This window comes from Salvelinus sp. IW2-2015, linkage group LG11 (genome assembly GCF_002910315.2).
Source record: "Salvelinus sp. IW2-2015 linkage group LG11, ASM291031v2, whole genome shotgun sequence".
Taxonomy (NCBI): domain Eukaryota; kingdom Metazoa; phylum Chordata; class Actinopteri; order Salmoniformes; family Salmonidae; genus Salvelinus; species Salvelinus sp. IW2-2015.
The window spans coordinates 31,782,804-31,800,026 of record NC_036851.1 but is presented as its reverse complement, the minus strand read 5'-3'; the positions used below and the strand labels follow the sequence as shown (position 1 = coordinate 31,800,026).

At 44.3% G+C, this 17,223-nt stretch overlaps 2 protein-coding genes across 4 annotated transcripts in view; one reads left to right on the top strand and one right to left on the bottom strand.

Moving 5' to 3' along the window:
- Positions 1 to 870: 870 nt before the first annotated feature.
- On the bottom strand, positions 871 to 11,868 carry LOC111970189 (tetraspanin-31). 3 transcript variants are annotated; one of them, XM_023996774.2, is made up of 7 exons: positions 11,678 to 11,868; positions 9,604 to 9,771; positions 9,234 to 9,314; positions 4,589 to 4,729; positions 4,182 to 4,292; positions 1,265 to 1,324; positions 871 to 1,117 (listed from the first exon to the last, which is right to left on the bottom strand). In XM_023996774.2, the coding sequence occupies exons 1-7, from the start codon at positions 11,738 to 11,740 to the stop codon at positions 1,043 to 1,045; spliced, it is 699 nt and encodes a 232-aa protein (XP_023852542.1). In that variant the 5' UTR covers positions 11,741 to 11,868; the 3' UTR covers positions 871 to 1,042. The 3 variants fall into 3 exon arrangements, with proteins under 3 accessions (XP_023852542.1, XP_023852543.1, XP_070301770.1); XM_023996775.2 differs by lacking the exon at positions 1,265 to 1,324; XM_070445669.1 differs by lacking the exons at positions 9,234 to 9,314; positions 9,604 to 9,771; positions 11,678 to 11,868 and adding an exon at positions 8,712 to 8,954.
- A 2,879-nt stretch (positions 11,869 to 14,747) lies between these two features.
- LOC111970187 (arf-GAP with GTPase, ANK repeat and PH domain-containing protein 1-like) overlaps positions 14,748 to 17,223 on the top strand; it is a 48,479-nt gene continuing 46,003 nt past the window's right edge. The window contains exon 1 of the mRNA XM_070445668.1: positions 14,748 to 15,139. Within this exon, the coding sequence (XP_070301769.1) occupies positions 14,977 to 15,139 (163 nt within the window). The 5' untranslated portion in view covers positions 14,748 to 14,976. The remainder of the gene's footprint in view (positions 15,140 to 17,223) is intronic.

The following is a 17,223-nucleotide window of genomic DNA, read 5'->3' as shown; positions in this document are numbered from 1 at the left end:
TACGCCTACGTTTTTATTGTCTGAACTCCATTAAAGTGCTTAATGTTTTAGCTCAAAAGGAAGAGAAATGTCTCTATAGACTATCCAATTCAGTATCCCCTCTTAATCAATAGTTTGGCACAAAATCTAATTCCCACCCAAGGCACTAACATGACATGATCTATAAGGCACCGCTTTCTTTGTCAAGAAATATTGATGGCCACACTGCACACAATGACATCTTGTTAAAAATCAACAGAAGCTACACASAAGTCTACTATGTAAAATCACAATCACAACATTTTGTGGCATAGACAAAACCCTTAAATTATAAAAGATTTTTCTTGGTTAAAAAAAGATCAATTCTGTGTATGCCATCACACACAGTGCTATGCTGGTAGTTGGTGCACAGGGTGCTGCGTCTGTGTAGTCTACCCACATCATGGACAGACAGGGATAGGGGTCTCTGAACGGGGTCGTTCTCAACTGGTTTGGTACCAGGGACTAGTGAGCACAGGCTCATATTCATTAGAGCACACCGTAGCAAAACGTAGAATGGAAAATAAAAACTTTCTTATTGGAAAAGTGCAGGTCCCTCCTTGTTTCTGTACATGTTCTTCTGTTTGGTGCCTAATGAACATGAACCAGATATACCTCTGGAGAAATGTGTTGTTTAAAACTTCTAATTAAGAACAAAGTAAATAAGTATTAGCATCTGAGGGAGTGGTCCCCATTATCCCAAAGAGCAGTGCAGGTCCACAGACCAGAGGTTGAGAAACACTGACATAGAAGTAATACAAAAAAAAGCTGTTGAACAATCCTATCGTACATGAGAAGAAACTGTACAGACCAACATGGCCTTTTCTTCCCCAGTGTGTGTGTATGCACATGTGAGAACCAGAAGGTACTTAGTGGGTTGTCAATTGGCATCAGGCTGCGAGTGTGTGTTGTTCTTTTCATATTGGCACATCTGTGTGTATGTATGTGTATCTCCAATGTTGTATTTTGCGTGTGTGTGTCTATATCATGGTGCGTAACTTGTGGGCCTCTTCACGCTCTGCTCTTATAGGAATGCACTGGGGTTGGCTCTTGGATCCTTCTGGTTCCTGTAACGTGCAGCCAGCCACACACCCAAGATCTGAAACAGAACAACATTCATGAGAAGTGTGTATGTGTGTGTCTGTATATGGTGATAGTGTTCACCTGTACTGTATSGGCACCGATTCAGACCAAGGAAATGTATGCCTTTCTTACGCACTTCTCCGTTGTTTGTATTCAGATTTACCTTATGCAGYTGCGTAATGGGCTTTACAGGCGTGGTTCCCTTGCGCCTGCTGAATATACACTGCTCAAAAAAATAAAGGGAACACTTAAACAACACAATGTAACTCCAAGTCAATCACACTTCTGTGAAATCAAACTGTCCACTTAGGAAGCAACACTGATTGACAATAAATTTCACATGCTGTTGTGCAAATGGAATAGACAACAGGTGGAAATTATAGGCAATTAGCAAGTGGCTCAGTAGTGCAGCTCATCCAGGATTGCACATCAATGCAGCTGTGGCAAGAAGGTTTGCTGTGTCTGTCAGCGTAGTGTCCAGAGCATGGAGGCGCTACCAGGAGACAGGCCAGTACATCAGGAGACGTGGAGGAGGCCGTAGGAGGGCAACAACCAGCAGCAGGACCGCTACCGCCCTTTGTGCAAGGAGGAGCAGGAGGAGCACTGCCAGAGCCTGCAAAATTACCTCCAGCAGGCCACAAATGTGTATGTGTCTGCTCAAACAGTCAGAAACAGGTGTGTATAGGGCCCGACGTCCACAGGTGGGGGTTGTGCTTACACCCAACACCGTGCAGACGTTTGGCATTTGCCAGAGAACACCAAGATTGGCAAATTCGCCACTGGCGCCCTGTGCTCTTCACAGATGAAAGCAGGTTCACACTGAGCACATGTGACAGACGTGACAGAGTCTGGAGACGCCGTGGAGAACGTTCTGCTGCCTGCAACATCCTCCAGCATGACCGGTTTGGCGGTGGGTCAGTCATGGTGTGGGGTGGCATTCTTTGGGGCCGCACAGCCCTCCCATGTGCTCGCAGAGGTAGCCTGACTGCCATTAGGTACCGATGAGATCCTCAGACCCCTTGTGAGACCATATGCTGGTGCGGTTGGCCCTGGGTTCCTCCTAATGCAAGACAATGCTAGACCTCATGTGGCTGGAGTGTGCCAGCAGTTCCGGCAAGAGGAAGGCATTGATGCATGGACTGGCCCGCCCGTTCCCCAGACCTGAATCCAATTGAGCACTTCGGGACATCATGTCTCGCTCCATCACCAACGACACGTTGCACCACAGACGTCCAGGAGTTGGCGGCTGCTTTAGTCCAGGTCTGGGAGGAGATCCCTCAGGAGACCATCCGCCACCTCATCAGAGCATGCCAGGCGTTGTAGGGAGGTCATACAGGCACGTGGAGGCCACACACTACTGAGCCTCATTTTGACTTGTTTTAAGGACATTACATCAAAGTTGGATCAGCCTGTAGTGTGGTTTTCCACTTTCATTTTGAGTGTGACTCCAAATCCAGACCTCCATGGGTTGATAAATTTGATTTCCATTGATCATTTTTGTGTGATTTTGTTGTCAGCACATTCAACTATGTAAAGAAAAAAGTATTTAATAAGAATATTTCATTCATTCAGATCTAGGATGTGTTATTTTAGTGTTCCCTTTATTTTTTTGAGCAGTGTATTTAATTAAACCGCTGAAAACCCTCCTRCTTGCTGGCCAACAGATTTCCCTGTGGAGTTTTCAGTACATTTATCTAAAGCCATTCCTTTAAATTGAATTTGACAGATTCACTAGAATAAATGGAGAGAACAATTCAGAATATTAGGGCTCAATGAAAGAAAGCCATGTAAAGAAAGCCAGCACCAATTGGTAGATTTAAAAAATGCTCTGATCTTGTATACGATTTAGCATTAGGATAGTATTTATTAATAATAAAAAGCTGGTTTAGAGAGCCTTTACACACAAAATACATTTGTGAATCAAAAAGTGGTTTGATTCATCCTGAAAGTTGACATATTCAATCGTTCGATCCATGAAATATTGGAAGGTGAAAAAAATTTACAATAKGGGTTGAACAGTAGTCCTATAAATCTACCCTAATAATCATGCAACTGTGATGACAAAATCCAGTCATCGTGAACCGTGCGCCAGGCTCCAGGTTTAACCTGCTAAGTGTGGTCTGAGTTCCATAATGACTCAAATAGACTACATGTCCCAAATTATTGCACAACTTGTAATAGGGTAGCCTAATATGATCCACTATTGCTAGCGATCCTCAGGAACAAACTAACAATGTAATGGAATGATGTAAGGAATCCAACACTAAAGTCAGTGACAATTATAAAATGTGGGTATAACTGATTGTGGCTACCGAAAGCGGCTAACACGACACAAAAAAAWAACAAAAAAAATAAATAATAATAMTTCTGAAAAGTCTGGCCTTATAATTAAAACATTGTAGAAATCATAAATCAACTCTATAGGTTTGGCGCTATACTGTCATTTGCGCATGGCTACAGAACCCTATAGCTTGAGTCTCCAAATTTCATCCCAAGTTACTGTATAAGGCCAGCATTTCATAACTTCACTGTGGAAAAGGTGATATGTTGATATGCTTCAGTTTGCTGCCATATATCTGGTTTCACATTTGTCTCCAGTGATCATAAGGTAAAATAGATCTCAAACAGTTGTAATTTATATTTACAATCCCCTTATCCAAATGGCTTACTCATTTACCTAGCTTTTATCAATCTCTTGTCAATTTGTAAATTACAGTGCATGGAGAATGGTGTTAGTTCTTCCAGAAATAATAAAGATGTTGTTGCTCGACCTTATTAATCGCGCGTAAAGGTGGTGGAATTATGAAGGGAATTAAGTCAAGGTCAGAATTCGGTGTGACATCGTCATTTCTTAAATCTCCACCCAAACGAATAGCCGGTGAATAGTATGCTATTCTCGTGCTTAAGTTCAAGGTCAGAATACGCATGGAGAGAAAAGTGCATAAAAAGAGAATTATAAACCATTTACATGTGCWTAACTCGGGTCGGAATTCCCCCCTTTGTGCATTTAGGGATGAGTGTGAGTGTTGTGATGTGTGTATTTTAGCTCTTGTAGGTATAGTCAGGAGCGGTTTCCTGACCTCTGTGAAGCTGAAGAAGAGTCCTACTGCACCCAGGATTTTCAGAGCCTCTGCAGCGTGCTGCAGCATCAAGTCCCCACAGGTGAAACAGATCCTGGCATGCTTACAGGGCTACACAGAGGGGGARCGAGAAAGCCTTCAATGAGACAACAATCACATAAAGAGAGGAAGTCCAAACATAYGACTGCATCTGCATAAAGAGTAAAAGGCCAACCATAAGATTACGGTCTACTGCGATCCTGTTTTTTGCTGGTTTTGTTTTTGATCTGTAATGGTTAAGACAAGTTGGGAAAGCTGTTGAGGGCAGAGAGTAACCAGAGTGGCTTAAACCACATGCAGAGAACCACATCCAGAGAGAAAGGTCTTAAAGGCTGAGCGCAGAGAGCAAACTGGTGTGTCTCYCTCACCGCATTGCAGAGTTTCACGTCCTCGTTGAACTGCTCCTTGCTCTGGTTGTTGTTCAGCAGCCCACAGCAGTTCAACTTGCTCTCCACGCCCAGACGCGTGTCGTTGCTCATCAACGCCCAGGTACCACTCAACAGCTTCACCTGGGTTGGAGACCAAACACACACAGGTGAGGACAGTGACAGGAGTGCTGTGGAATGGCAATCACTGCAACACACAAGGCAAATCAAATKTATTTGTCACATACACATGGTTAGCAGATGTTAATGCAAGTGTAGCGAAATGCTTGTGCTTCTAGTTCCGACCATGCAGTAATATCTAACAAGTAATATAACCTAACAATTTCACAACAACTACCTTATACACACAAGTGTAAAGGAATGAATACGAATATGAACATAAGAATATATAAATGAGTGATGGCCGAACGGCATAGGCAAGATGCAGTAGATGGTATAGAGTACAGTATATACATATGAGATGAGTAATGTAAGGTATGAAAACATATGAAGTGGCATTGTTTAAAGTGGCTAGTGATACATTACATCAAGATGGCAAGATGCAGTAGATGGTATAGCGTACAGTATATACATATGAAATGAGTAATGTAGGGTATGTAAACATATAAAATGCCTAGTTTTAAATTGATTACATCTATTTTTCCATTATTAAAGTGGCTGGAGTTGAGTCAGTATGTTGGCAGCAGCCACTCAATGTTAGTGATGGTTGTTTAACAGTCGGATGTCCTTGAGATATAAGCTGGTTTTCAGTCTCTCGGTCCCCGCTTTGATGCACCTGTACTGACCTCGCCTTCTGGATGATAGCGGGGTGAACAGGCAGTGGCTCGGGTGGTTGTTTTGATCTTTTTGGCCTTCCTGTGACATCAGGGGGTGTAGGTGTCCTGGAGGGCAGGTAGTTTGCACCCGGTGATGCGTTGTGCAGACCTCACTACCCTCTGGAGAGACTTACGGTTATGGGCAGAGTAGCTGCCGTACCAGGCGGTGATGCAGCCCGACAGGATGCTCTCGATTGTGAATCTGTAAAGGTTTGTGAGTSTTTTTGGTGACAAGCCGAATTTCTTCAGCCTCCTGAGGTTGCTGCACCTTCTTCACCACGCTGTCTGTGTGGGTGGACCATTTCAGTTTGTCCGTGATGTGTACGCCGAGGAACTTAAAACTCTCCACCCTCTCCACTACTGTCCCGTCAATGTAGATAGAGGGCTGCTCCCTCTGCTGTTTCCTGAAGTCCACGATCATCTCCTTTGTTTTGTTGACATTGAGTGGGAGGTTATTTTCCTGACACCACACTACGAGGGCCCTCACCTCCTCCCYGTAGGCCGTCTCGTCGTTGTTGGTAATCAAGCTTACCACTCTAGTGTCGTCTGCCAACTTGATGATTGAGTTGGAGGCGTGCATGGCCACGCAGTCGTGGGTGAACAGGGAGTACAGGAGAGGGCTGAGAACGCACCCTTGTGGGGACCCAGTGTTGAGGATCAGCGGGGTGGAGATGTTGTTACCTACCCTCACCACCTGGGGGCGGCCCGTCAGGAAGTCCAGGACCCAGTTGCACAGGGCGGGGTCGAGACCCAGGGTCTCGAGCTTAATTACGAGTTTGGAGGGTACTATGGTGTTAAATGCTGAGCTGTAATTGATGAACAGCATTCTTACATAGGTATTCCTCTTGTCCAGATGGGTTAGGGCATTGTGCAGTGTGATGGCGATTGCGTCGTCTGTGGACCTATTGGGGCGATAAGCAAATTGGAGTGGGTCTAGGGTGTCAGGTAGGGTGGAGGTGATATGGTCCTTGACTAGTCTTTCAAAGCACTTCATGATGACGGAAGTGAGTGCTACAGGGCGGTAGTCATTTAGCTCAGTTACCTTAGCTTTCTTGGGAACAGGAACAATGATGGCCCTCTTGAAGCATGTGGGAACAGCAGACTGGGATAAGGATTGATTGAATATGTCTGTAAACACACCAGCCAGATGGTCTGCGCATGCTCTGAGGACGCGGCCGGGGATGCCGTCTGGGCCTGCAGCCTTGCGAGGGTTAACACGTTTAAATGTTTTACTCACATTGGCTACAGTGAAGGAGAGCCCGCAGGTTTTGGTAGCGGGCCGTGTCAGTGGCACTGTATTGTCCTCAAAGCGAGAAAAAAAGTTGTTTAGTCTGTCTGGGAGCAAGGTATCGTGATCCGCGACGGGGATGGTTTTTCTTTTGTAGTCCGTGATTGACTGTAGACCCTGCCACATACCTCTCGTGTCTGAGCCGTTGAATTGCGACTCCACTTTGTGTCTGTACTGACGCTTAGCTTGTTTGATTGCCTTGCGGAGGGAATAGCTACACTGTTTGTATTCGGTCATGTTTCCGGTCACCTTGCCCTGATTAAAAGCAGTGTTTCGCGCATTCAATTTTGCGCGAATGCYGCCATCAATCCACGATTTCTGGTTGGGGAATGTTTTAATAGACGCTGTGGGTACAACATCACMGATGCACATGTTAATAAACTCGCACACCGAATCAGCGTATTCGTCAATGTTGTTGTTCGCCGCAATGCGGCACATATCCCAGTCCACGTGATCGAAGCAATCTTGAAGCGTGGAATCCGATTGGTCGGACCAGCGTTGAACAGACCTGAGCACGGGTGCTTCCTGTTTAAGTTTCTGTCTATAGGCTGGGAGCAACAAAATGGACTCGTGGTCAGCTTTTCCGAAGGGAGGGCGGGGGAGGGCCTTAAATGTGTCGCAGAAGTTAGAATAATAGTGGTCTAGGGTTTTGCCAGCCCTGGTAGCACAATCGATATGCTGATAGAATTTAGGGAGTTTTGTTTTCAGATTAGCCTTGTTAAAATCCCCGGCTACAATAAATGCAGCCTCAGGATATGTGGTTTCCAGTTTACAATGAAGTTCTTTCAGGGCCGTCGATGTGTCTGTTTGGGGGGGAATATACACGACTGTGATTATGATCGAAGAAAATTCTCTTGGTAGATAATGTGGTCGTCATTTGATTGTGAGGAATTCTAAGTCAGGTGAACGAAAGGACTTGAGTTCCTGTATGTTATTATGATCACACCACGTCTCGTTAATCATAAGGCATACACCCCCGACCTTCTTCTTACCAGAGAGATGCTTGTTTATGACGGCGCRATGCGTGAAGAAACCAGGTGGYTGTACCGACTCAGATAGCGTGTCTCGAGTGAGCCATGTTTCCGTGAAACAAAGAACGTTACAGTCTCGGATGTCTCTCTGGAATGCTACCCTTGCTCGGATTTCGTCTACCTTGTTGTCAAGAGACTGGACATTGGCGAGTAGTATGCTCGGGAGCGGTGCGCGATGTGCCCGTCTACGGGAGCCTGACCAGAAGACCGCTCTGTCTGCCCCTTCTACGGCGCCGTTGTTTTGGGTCGCCGGCTGGGATCTGATCTATTGTCCTGGGTGGTAGGCCAAACAAAGGATCCGCTTCGGGAAAGTCGTATTCCTGGTCGTAATGTTGGTGAGTTGACGTTGCTCTTATATCCAATAGTTCCTCCCGACTGTATATAATAAAACCTAAKATTACCTGGGGTAGCAATGTAAGAAATAACACATAAAAAAAACAAAATACCGGGCCTCCCGGGTGGCGCAGTGGTCTAGGGCACTGCATCGCAGCGCTAGCTGTGCCACCAGAGACTCTGGGTTCGCGTCCAGGCTCTGTCACAGCCGGCCGTGACCGGGAGGTCTGTGGGGCGACGCACAATTGGCCTAGCGTCGTCCGGGTTAGGGAGGGTTTGGCCGGTAGGGATATCCTTGTCTCATCGCGCACCAGCGACTCCTGTGGCGGGCCGGGAGCAGTGCACGCTAACCAAGGTCGCCAGGTGCACGGTGTTTCCTCCGACACATTGGTGCGGCTGGCTTCCGGGTTGGATGCGCGCTGTGTTAAGACCGCAGTGCGGCTTGGTTGGGTTGTGTTTCGGAGGACGCATGGCTTTCGACCTTYGTCTCTCCYGAGCCCGTACGGGAGTTGTAGCGATGAGACAAGATAGTAACTACTAACAATTGGATACCACGAAATTGGGGAGAAAAAGCGGGTAAAATTAAAAAAAATATATATATATATATACAAAAAATATATATATACTGCATAGCTTACTCGGGAACGCGAAGCGGCCATCTCTGTCGGCGCCGGAAGTAGGCAAGGGACAACCACACGTCCATATATAGAGAGTAGTGTGCAATAAGAAAGACAGAGAGTGATGGGACATAAGATAGAAAACAGGAGCTGGAAGAGGTGCAATAAGAAAGACAGAGAGTGATGGGACATAAGATAGAAAACAGGAGCTGGAAGAGGTCAAACGATAACACACACACACGTGCAATAAGAAAGACAGAGAGTGATGGGACATAAGATAGAAAACAGGAGCTGGAAGAGGTCAAACGATAACACACACACACACACACACACACACACACACACACACACACACACCACACACACCACCACACACACACACACACACACACACACACACACACACACACACACACACACACACACACACACACACACACACACACACACACACACACCTGCTGTCCCTTGTTAATAGCCAGGCACACACAACACACACACACACACACACACACACACACACACACACACACACACACACACCTGCTGTCCCTTGTTAATAGCCAGGCAGGAGCAGGACACACCAAACTGGAAAAGAAACACCAGGAACAGAATGACCATGTACTGAGAGAGGAGCAGTCAAGGAGCCAGACCAACATTCAAAGGCTGCACAGACTGAGAGAATACATTTTTACTACTGACCCATATTCAGTAAAGTAAAACGAAACTCGCACACTCGCAACTCGCACACGAAACTCGCACAGTGACCCATACCAAAGACTTTTGGAACATTATAGGCCAACTCTGCCTGCCCATACTGGTATGAATAGGGCCGACATTGAAGATCTCCTTACTTGTATTGTTTTATTGTAAAGTGTGTTGCGATTGTGAGTGCCCTTTATATAAAGGATACGAAGAAGAGCATGACTTGGTGGTGGTTGAGGGCTCCAATGAGACCCACGATGGAGATAAGCAGTAGGAAGACGCCCACAGCGATGACCCCGCCGATGATGTGGATGCTGGACACGATGCCGAAGCCTTTCCCCCACGCTGCCACGCCGATCAGCAGCAGACCAACCAACTGGGGTTAAAGAGAGAGAAACTAAGTGAGGGGAGAATGAGACAAACACTGACACATTACACACTAGGGATTAACATGAGTAACCGGGATCCCGGGACTGTCCCGGGAACACTTTACAATCTTTACATAGTGGTGCAGCCAAGCCGATAAGGCGGCGCAGCACCCATTATTTGGGGAGAACCCTGGCATAGTGACCATATCTTGCTTTAAACGCTTTAAAATGGGCACTTACAATCTTTTCAGTATTTYCCAGGACTCATAGGATAAATATGAATTATTCCCAGTATTGTATTGGTTGCTTTTCGGGAAAATATGAATCCCTAATACACACAGACATGGGCAAAGAAACGGACACTGACTATTKCTCGTATACACGCACACTTTTGTCCATCTTGGTGTCTATGAACTACAAGTAAACCYTTATTAGTGACAACCAGGCTATACCAGAAAAAATGAAAATTGGCCTAGCTAATCTAATATGTACCTTGAATACAGAGACTATTGGTTGCTATTTTAAAATGGTTGGCCCCAAAACAGTCAGGGGGTATATACCTTCTAGGTATGAGACAAGACCTTATTGTGAATGTGTGCTTGGCTCACCTTTATTTTTTCCACAAGACCTTCACATGTCTATGATCTAATTGTGTCAAGTCRTATGCAACATGATTTGATACATTTTGTTGTTGTTAATGTTATTAGGATCCCAATTAGCTGATMCCAATGGCGAAAACTAGCCTTACTAGGGACTGACGCATGATGAAAAAGACAGACAAAATACTTTACAATTTACATACATTTAAAAACATTAACATATAGTGTCCATGTGCATCTATCAGTTACACATACATGGGGGGAGAAGCATTGTGAGGTGTTGCTTTATTTGGTTTTTGAAACCAGGTTTGCTGTTCACTTGCGGTATATGAGATGGAAAGAAGTTCTATGCAATCTTCGCTCTGTATAATATTGTATGTTTCTTTCAATTTATTCTGGACCTGTGGCCTTTGAAAATATCCCTGGTGGTATGTCTGGTGAGGTAAGTGTGTCAGTGCTATGTGTAAATTGACTATGTAAACAATTTAGATTTTCCAACACTGGATATCTGATTTAACACTTGTCGAGATGTGCAGCAATATAATTAATCTTATATCAATGTGTTCCCTGTGCAGTAGCAATGCAATCACACGGGATTATGGTCATTAAAGGGCACAATAACAGTTAGCTATGTATGATTACTGGAGTTTCACGCCTCAAATGACTCGTACATACAGATCATTTCTAGTTATGGCTGTGGTTGACATTACAGAGATAATGCTGTTGTCTATGTTTACTATCACGAGATCTGTGACATAGCTAGCTACCCGTCACTTGTCGACAGAATCAGCTATGTCCTCTGACAAACGTAAAGTATAGAGTTAGCTAGAGCATATCTGATGCCCTCTGAATGGGTACAAATACAATCAAATGTTAATTAGCGTACAGTAAGTAGCTAGCTACCCTTCCAGCATGTTTATACCGGACACACATACAATTCAACCTCTAACAGGTAATCAAGTCAATCATCAGAAATGATTTGTCACGTTACTGCCTGTAGTAAGCGCCACACATCCTTGCGTAATCATTTTCATGATCTTATGAAATTATATGTTAGCTAGCTAGCGTTAGCTGGTTAACGTTACTCCTTCAGAAAGCATAGATAAATGTTAGTAGCTAATAACTTGTTGACCGTGACAACATTTGCAGATGACAGTAAATTAGAGTCCATTGTTTGCTTCTAGCTAAATCTCAGTGAAACAATAATGAACATTGATCCTAGTTAGCTCTGTGCTAGTACTGCTGCTACCACTGTTAGCATCATCATTCTTCTGCTAGCTGGAAACATTAGCAACAACCAGTTAGCGACACTTACCATGTACACCACGTTGAGTGAACAAAGAGCATTTTTAGAACACGTAAATCCCCCACAAACCATCTTGAAGATATTCTATCTAACTTTGCCAACTACAAGGAATATTTCCCTCTGGACGTTGTTCACTATTTTGTTTACTTTCACGAAACCGAAGCTTGAGGAAGCACCGCTCACTCTTTAAACAGTACAACAGATATTCTGTCTCTGTCAATATCAGTGGGTGTGGTGAGAGAGGCTCTCACTTGTCTGTCATTGGTTTAGATATAGCAAAGATTATATATTTCAACCAATCATCATGGTCGAGACCATGTAYTACAAATAAATGATCAAATATTGCAAATATATCCATGCATATGTCAACACATATGCTTTGGGATTTATAATTATTATTTTTTGTATTTTACATTTCTTTTTACTTTTACCCCTTTTTCTCCCCGATTTTGTGGTATCCAATTGGTAGTTACAGTCTTGTCTCATCGCTGCAACTCCCGTACGGACTCGGGAGAGGCGAAGGTCGAGAGCCATGCGTCCTCCGAAACACAACCCAACCAAGCTGCACTGCTTCTTGACACGATGCCCACTTAACCCAGAAGCCAGTCGCACCAATGTGTCGGAGGAACAACTGTGCACCTGGCAACCATGTCAGCGTGCACTGTGCCCGGCCCGCCACAGGAGTCGCTAGTGCGCAATGGGACAAGGACATCCCTGCCGGCCAAACCCTCCCCTAACCCGAATTAGCTGGGCCAATTGTGCCCCGCCCCATGTGTCTCCCGGTCGCGGCCGGCTGCGACAGAGTCTGGACTCGAACACAGCTACAGCTACCTTAGACCACTGTGCCACGTCTTTTTTCCCTAACCATATTTGGAATCATTGTAAATGATTATCCGTCTGTACACTTATGACAGCTAATATTGTTGCGAAGCTCGAGTCGATTTACACAGGTCAACCATGCGATAACTGACTCCAGTATCCCTGCACATTGCCCTCAGACGAACCATCAAACAGGCAAAGCATCAATACAGGACTAAGATTGAATCCTATTACACCGGCTCTGACACTCGTCGGATGTGGCAGGGCTTGCAAACTATTATGGACTACAATGGGAAACCCAGCGTGAGCTGCCCAATGACGCGAGCCTACCAGACAAGCCTTTTATGCTCGCTTCGAGGCAAGCAACAGTGAAGCATGCACGAGAGCACCAGCTGTTCCGGACGACTGTGTGATCACGCTCTCCGTAGCTGATGTGAGCAAGACCTTTAAATAGGTAAACGCCGCGGGGCCATTCGGATTACCAGGACGTGTGCTCAAAGCATGCACGGACCAACTGGCAAGTGTCTTCACTGACGTTTTCAACCTCTCCCTGACCGAGTCTGTAATACCTACATGTTTCAAACAGACCACCATAGTCCCCGTGCCCAAGAAAGCAAAGGTAACCTGCCTAAATGATTACCGCCCCATAGCATTCATGTCGGTAGCCATGAAGTGCTTTGAAAGGCTGGTCATGGCTCACATCAACACCATCATGCTGAAAACCCTAGACCCACTCCAATTCGCATACTGCCCCAACAGATCCACAGATGACGCAATCTCAATCGCACTCCACACTGCCCTTTCCCACCTGGACAAAACAAACACCTATGTGAGAATGCTGTTCATTGACTACAGCTCAGCGTTCAACAACATAGTGCCCACAAAGCTGATCAATAAGCTAAGGACCCTGGGACTAAACACCTCCCTCTGCAACTGGATCATGGACTTCATGACGTGGTGCCCCAGGTGGTAAGGGTATGCAACAACACATCAGGGGTGCGTGCTTGGTTCCCTCCTGTACTCCCTGTTCACCCACGACTGGGTGACCGAGCACGACTCCAACACCATCATTAAGTTAGCTGACAACACAACAGTGGTAAGCCTGATCACCGACAATGATGAGACAGCCTATAGGGACGAGGTCAGAGACCTGGCAGTGTGGTGCCAGGACAACAACCTCTCCCTCAATGTGAGTAAGACAAGAGGAGCTGATCGTGAACTATAGAAAAATAAAGTGCTGAACAGGCCCCCATTAACATCGACAGGGCTGTAGTGGAGCGGGTCGAGAGTGGAGCGGGTCGAGAGCACGACAACACCTTTCCCCCTCAGGAGTCTGAAAAGATTTGGCTTGGGTCCGCAGATGTTGACCAGTAGTGTGTTGCCGAACCCCGCCCCACCCACCCTTCTAATTTCCTTAATTTTGTAACAAGAGTCAAATACTTTCTGTGGCACATATCAGAGTCAAATACATTCTATAGAACAAACGTCACGTCAGGATAGGCAACCAAAATGAATAATTCATGTATGTGTGTTATATTAAACATAGAGGAGGGAGCAAAATGTAGGCAAGCAATAAACATTGCAGAACATCTACAGTCGAATAGGACATGGGAGGGATGACGAATTTTGGCAAAATGATTTATTTATAGACTAATACACTTGAAACAAATAGCCAAACCGAAAACTGCAGACATTACTCCTGTACATAGCCTCGTTATTGTTATGTAATTTTATTGTGTTACTTTTAATTAGATTTTTTACTTCRTCATATTTTGTAAATATTTTCTTAACTCTATTTTTTGAACTGCATTGTTGGTTAAGGGCTTGTAGGTAAGCATTTCACGTAAGGTCTACCTACACCTGTTGTATTCGGCGCATGTGACAATTTTCTTTGATTTGGACATTGTAAATATGGTACTGGAATTGACTGACCCTGTATATAGTATGCTTACTTACTTGTGTTCTTCTTATATCTTATTTCTAGTGTGTTTTTGTTCTACCTTATGTTATTTTTAGTATTAGAGCTTGCAAGAAAGGCATTTCATTGTACTTGTGCACGTGACATTACAACTTGAAACATATCATATGATATGCTATATACTTCACATGTATAGCAACAAAGCCACACACTGCACACACACAATCTCTTCATATGGTGTCATAATTTTTCCGAGGACAAAACAAAACTCATCACCATTAATGCGGCGCTTTAAAACAAGGAAGTAGACATTGTAAGGCACAAACGGAGATATTTCAACATGCAACAGGAAATTTGCTCAAATTAATAACGTATTTTTTTTATTAATGATGTAGGCTACAGACAGACGTTCAAACGTATTTTTTTTTATTAATGATGTAGGCTACAGACAGACGTTCTCAAGCTAAATGCAAAGGTTCGATTAGCCTTGCTTGAAGTGTTTGGAGAAGCGCGCTCAATTGGATAACGAACGACAATCTCGCGCCTTTAATCTCCGGAGACAGGTGTCAAGATGAACAGCAGTAACAAGTTATCGCTTTCCAATGCGATTCGGGCCGAGGTACGGCGGCATGAAACTGTACAGAACAACTTTGCCAAAGTTTTCAATCAGTTGGAGAGGGTCGACGACCAACAGCTTCGCTCTGGTTTAAAAGTTTACCTTCACAGCATCCAAGGTAAGCAATTCAATAGGCCTAGCCCCAGGGCATGCTATTAGTTCCCATCAACCTACTTTATCACGCAAAAATCGTGGGTGCATTTACATTGAAATTAAATTATAGCCTACCTGTAACGAAAATGAACTCATTTAAAACGTAATTTAAAAGTGCTGGCAGCTTGATATGGCATTGCATCTGTTCCTTTAGCCTTGCTCAAATTATTCACTTACACAATAATTGGTTGTCAGACTTGTTTTTAGACTGTGCAGGCAGGGTGGTGTCTAGCTAGCTCTTATCATGACTCCAATTCCATTGCATAACATTGGGTCATTGGACGTCCCCTTTAGCCTTGTGAGGGAAATGCCCGACGCTGCCAAAATGCTAGATCTAAACTAAAATACGCCTTGCGATACATTTTTGGAAACATTTGGAACTTAACTTTCATATGAATTATAAATACAGAAGATACACTTACTGTAAACAGTTTATCAAATTTGCACCTGGCTGTGTTTTGAGTAACACTTGTTTGCAACCAGAAATATGGAATGGTCCAATGGAAATGCCAGCACAAGGTGAGAAGATGTGTCATATCTCGGCTGGAGACTGTTATAGCCAGATGCAACTTTGCTAAACTACATACAGTAAGTGTATCTTTTGTATTTGAAAGATTCGTTCTCGCTGGTATGAAAGTTAAGGTCCAAAGTTTTCCAAAACCGTATCGCAAATTAAGATTATTAACGTTTCTAAACGTTAAAACAGAGTCTGGGGATTGTAATTCACATGGAACCATCTGTGGTCTGATCTTTCAGCTGAGAACCCAAAAGAGGGCCTGTCATGCCAAATAGTGTCCCCCTTTACGTCACAATAGGATTCGATAAATTCTAGCTTCTGTTCCTAGGGCTGTTGCGTGAACTTGCAAAATTCTGACCGAAATAAGGAATGAACCAAAGCGTCAGTTGCTATGCTGGTTGTTTGGCTCTATTTGACCTCGTAGGGGATGCGAGCAGTTCTAGTTCTATTTCACCGTTTAAACGCTCGCTCAGTCCGCGCAAAATTATTACCTCAGAATTGCTCTCTGTATTTGACGGTGACTACCTGCTGCCTACCTGCTGCTTCAGATGACTGGAAAGAGAACACTTTCTTTACCATGTATTTGTACATATTGTTAAATAGGAGTACATCATTTGTTGTTTTTATAGATTGACGTTGCTAGCTAATGTACTTCTATACCTCAGCATGCCTAGCCAGACCGTTTTATTTAGCTAAGCTAACGTTAGCTAGCTAGATAGCAAGCAAGCTATTATAACTGTTATTGCAGCTTTCTGTTTGTATGTAGCTTGCACTTCAATCGCATCCCTCGAGGAGATTTTCTTTTATCTTTCCAACCTGACGAAGTACTATGAAGACACCACTGATGTCGACAAGAGGCGCAACATTCAGAAACATTCAGGGTAACGTTAAGCAGTTAACTTCAATTAGATAACTGGACATATTTAGCTATGTATAACCATTTTTCAACAACCATTTTCCCTCTAACGTTAGCTATAGTAGTTGCTAGCTATACATATAGTTCAGCGGAGGCTGCTGAGGGGAGGATGGCTCATAATAATGTCTGGAAGGGAGTAAATGGAATGGTACCAAACACGTGGTTTCCATGTGGTTGATACCATTCAATTGACTCCATTCCAGACATTATTATGAGCCATCCTCCCCTCAGCAGCCTCCACCGATATAGTTATATGTCTGTCATATTGAGGTGTCTAGCTATAAGTTAAACCTGATCAATCAAATGGATAGGTTTAAACTTGGTGTCTTCGCTAGACAGACAGAGGGGGAGGAAGAAAATGGGAGCGAAAGGATGAAAGTGAGAGGGAGTGAGAGGTAGGAAGAGAGTGGAAGACAGATGGAGAGAGAGATTGAGAGAGAGAGAAACAGAGAGAGAAAGACAGTAGTGCAAATATACTTAGACTTGAGTATTTCAACAACTCTTCTCTTCCAACTTGTTAGGCAATCATATCTACCTACGGGGAAGGATGGCCAGCCACACAGAAGGTTGATTTTTACWWAGGAGAAGGAGGCCATGCTGACCGAGATGCATGTGT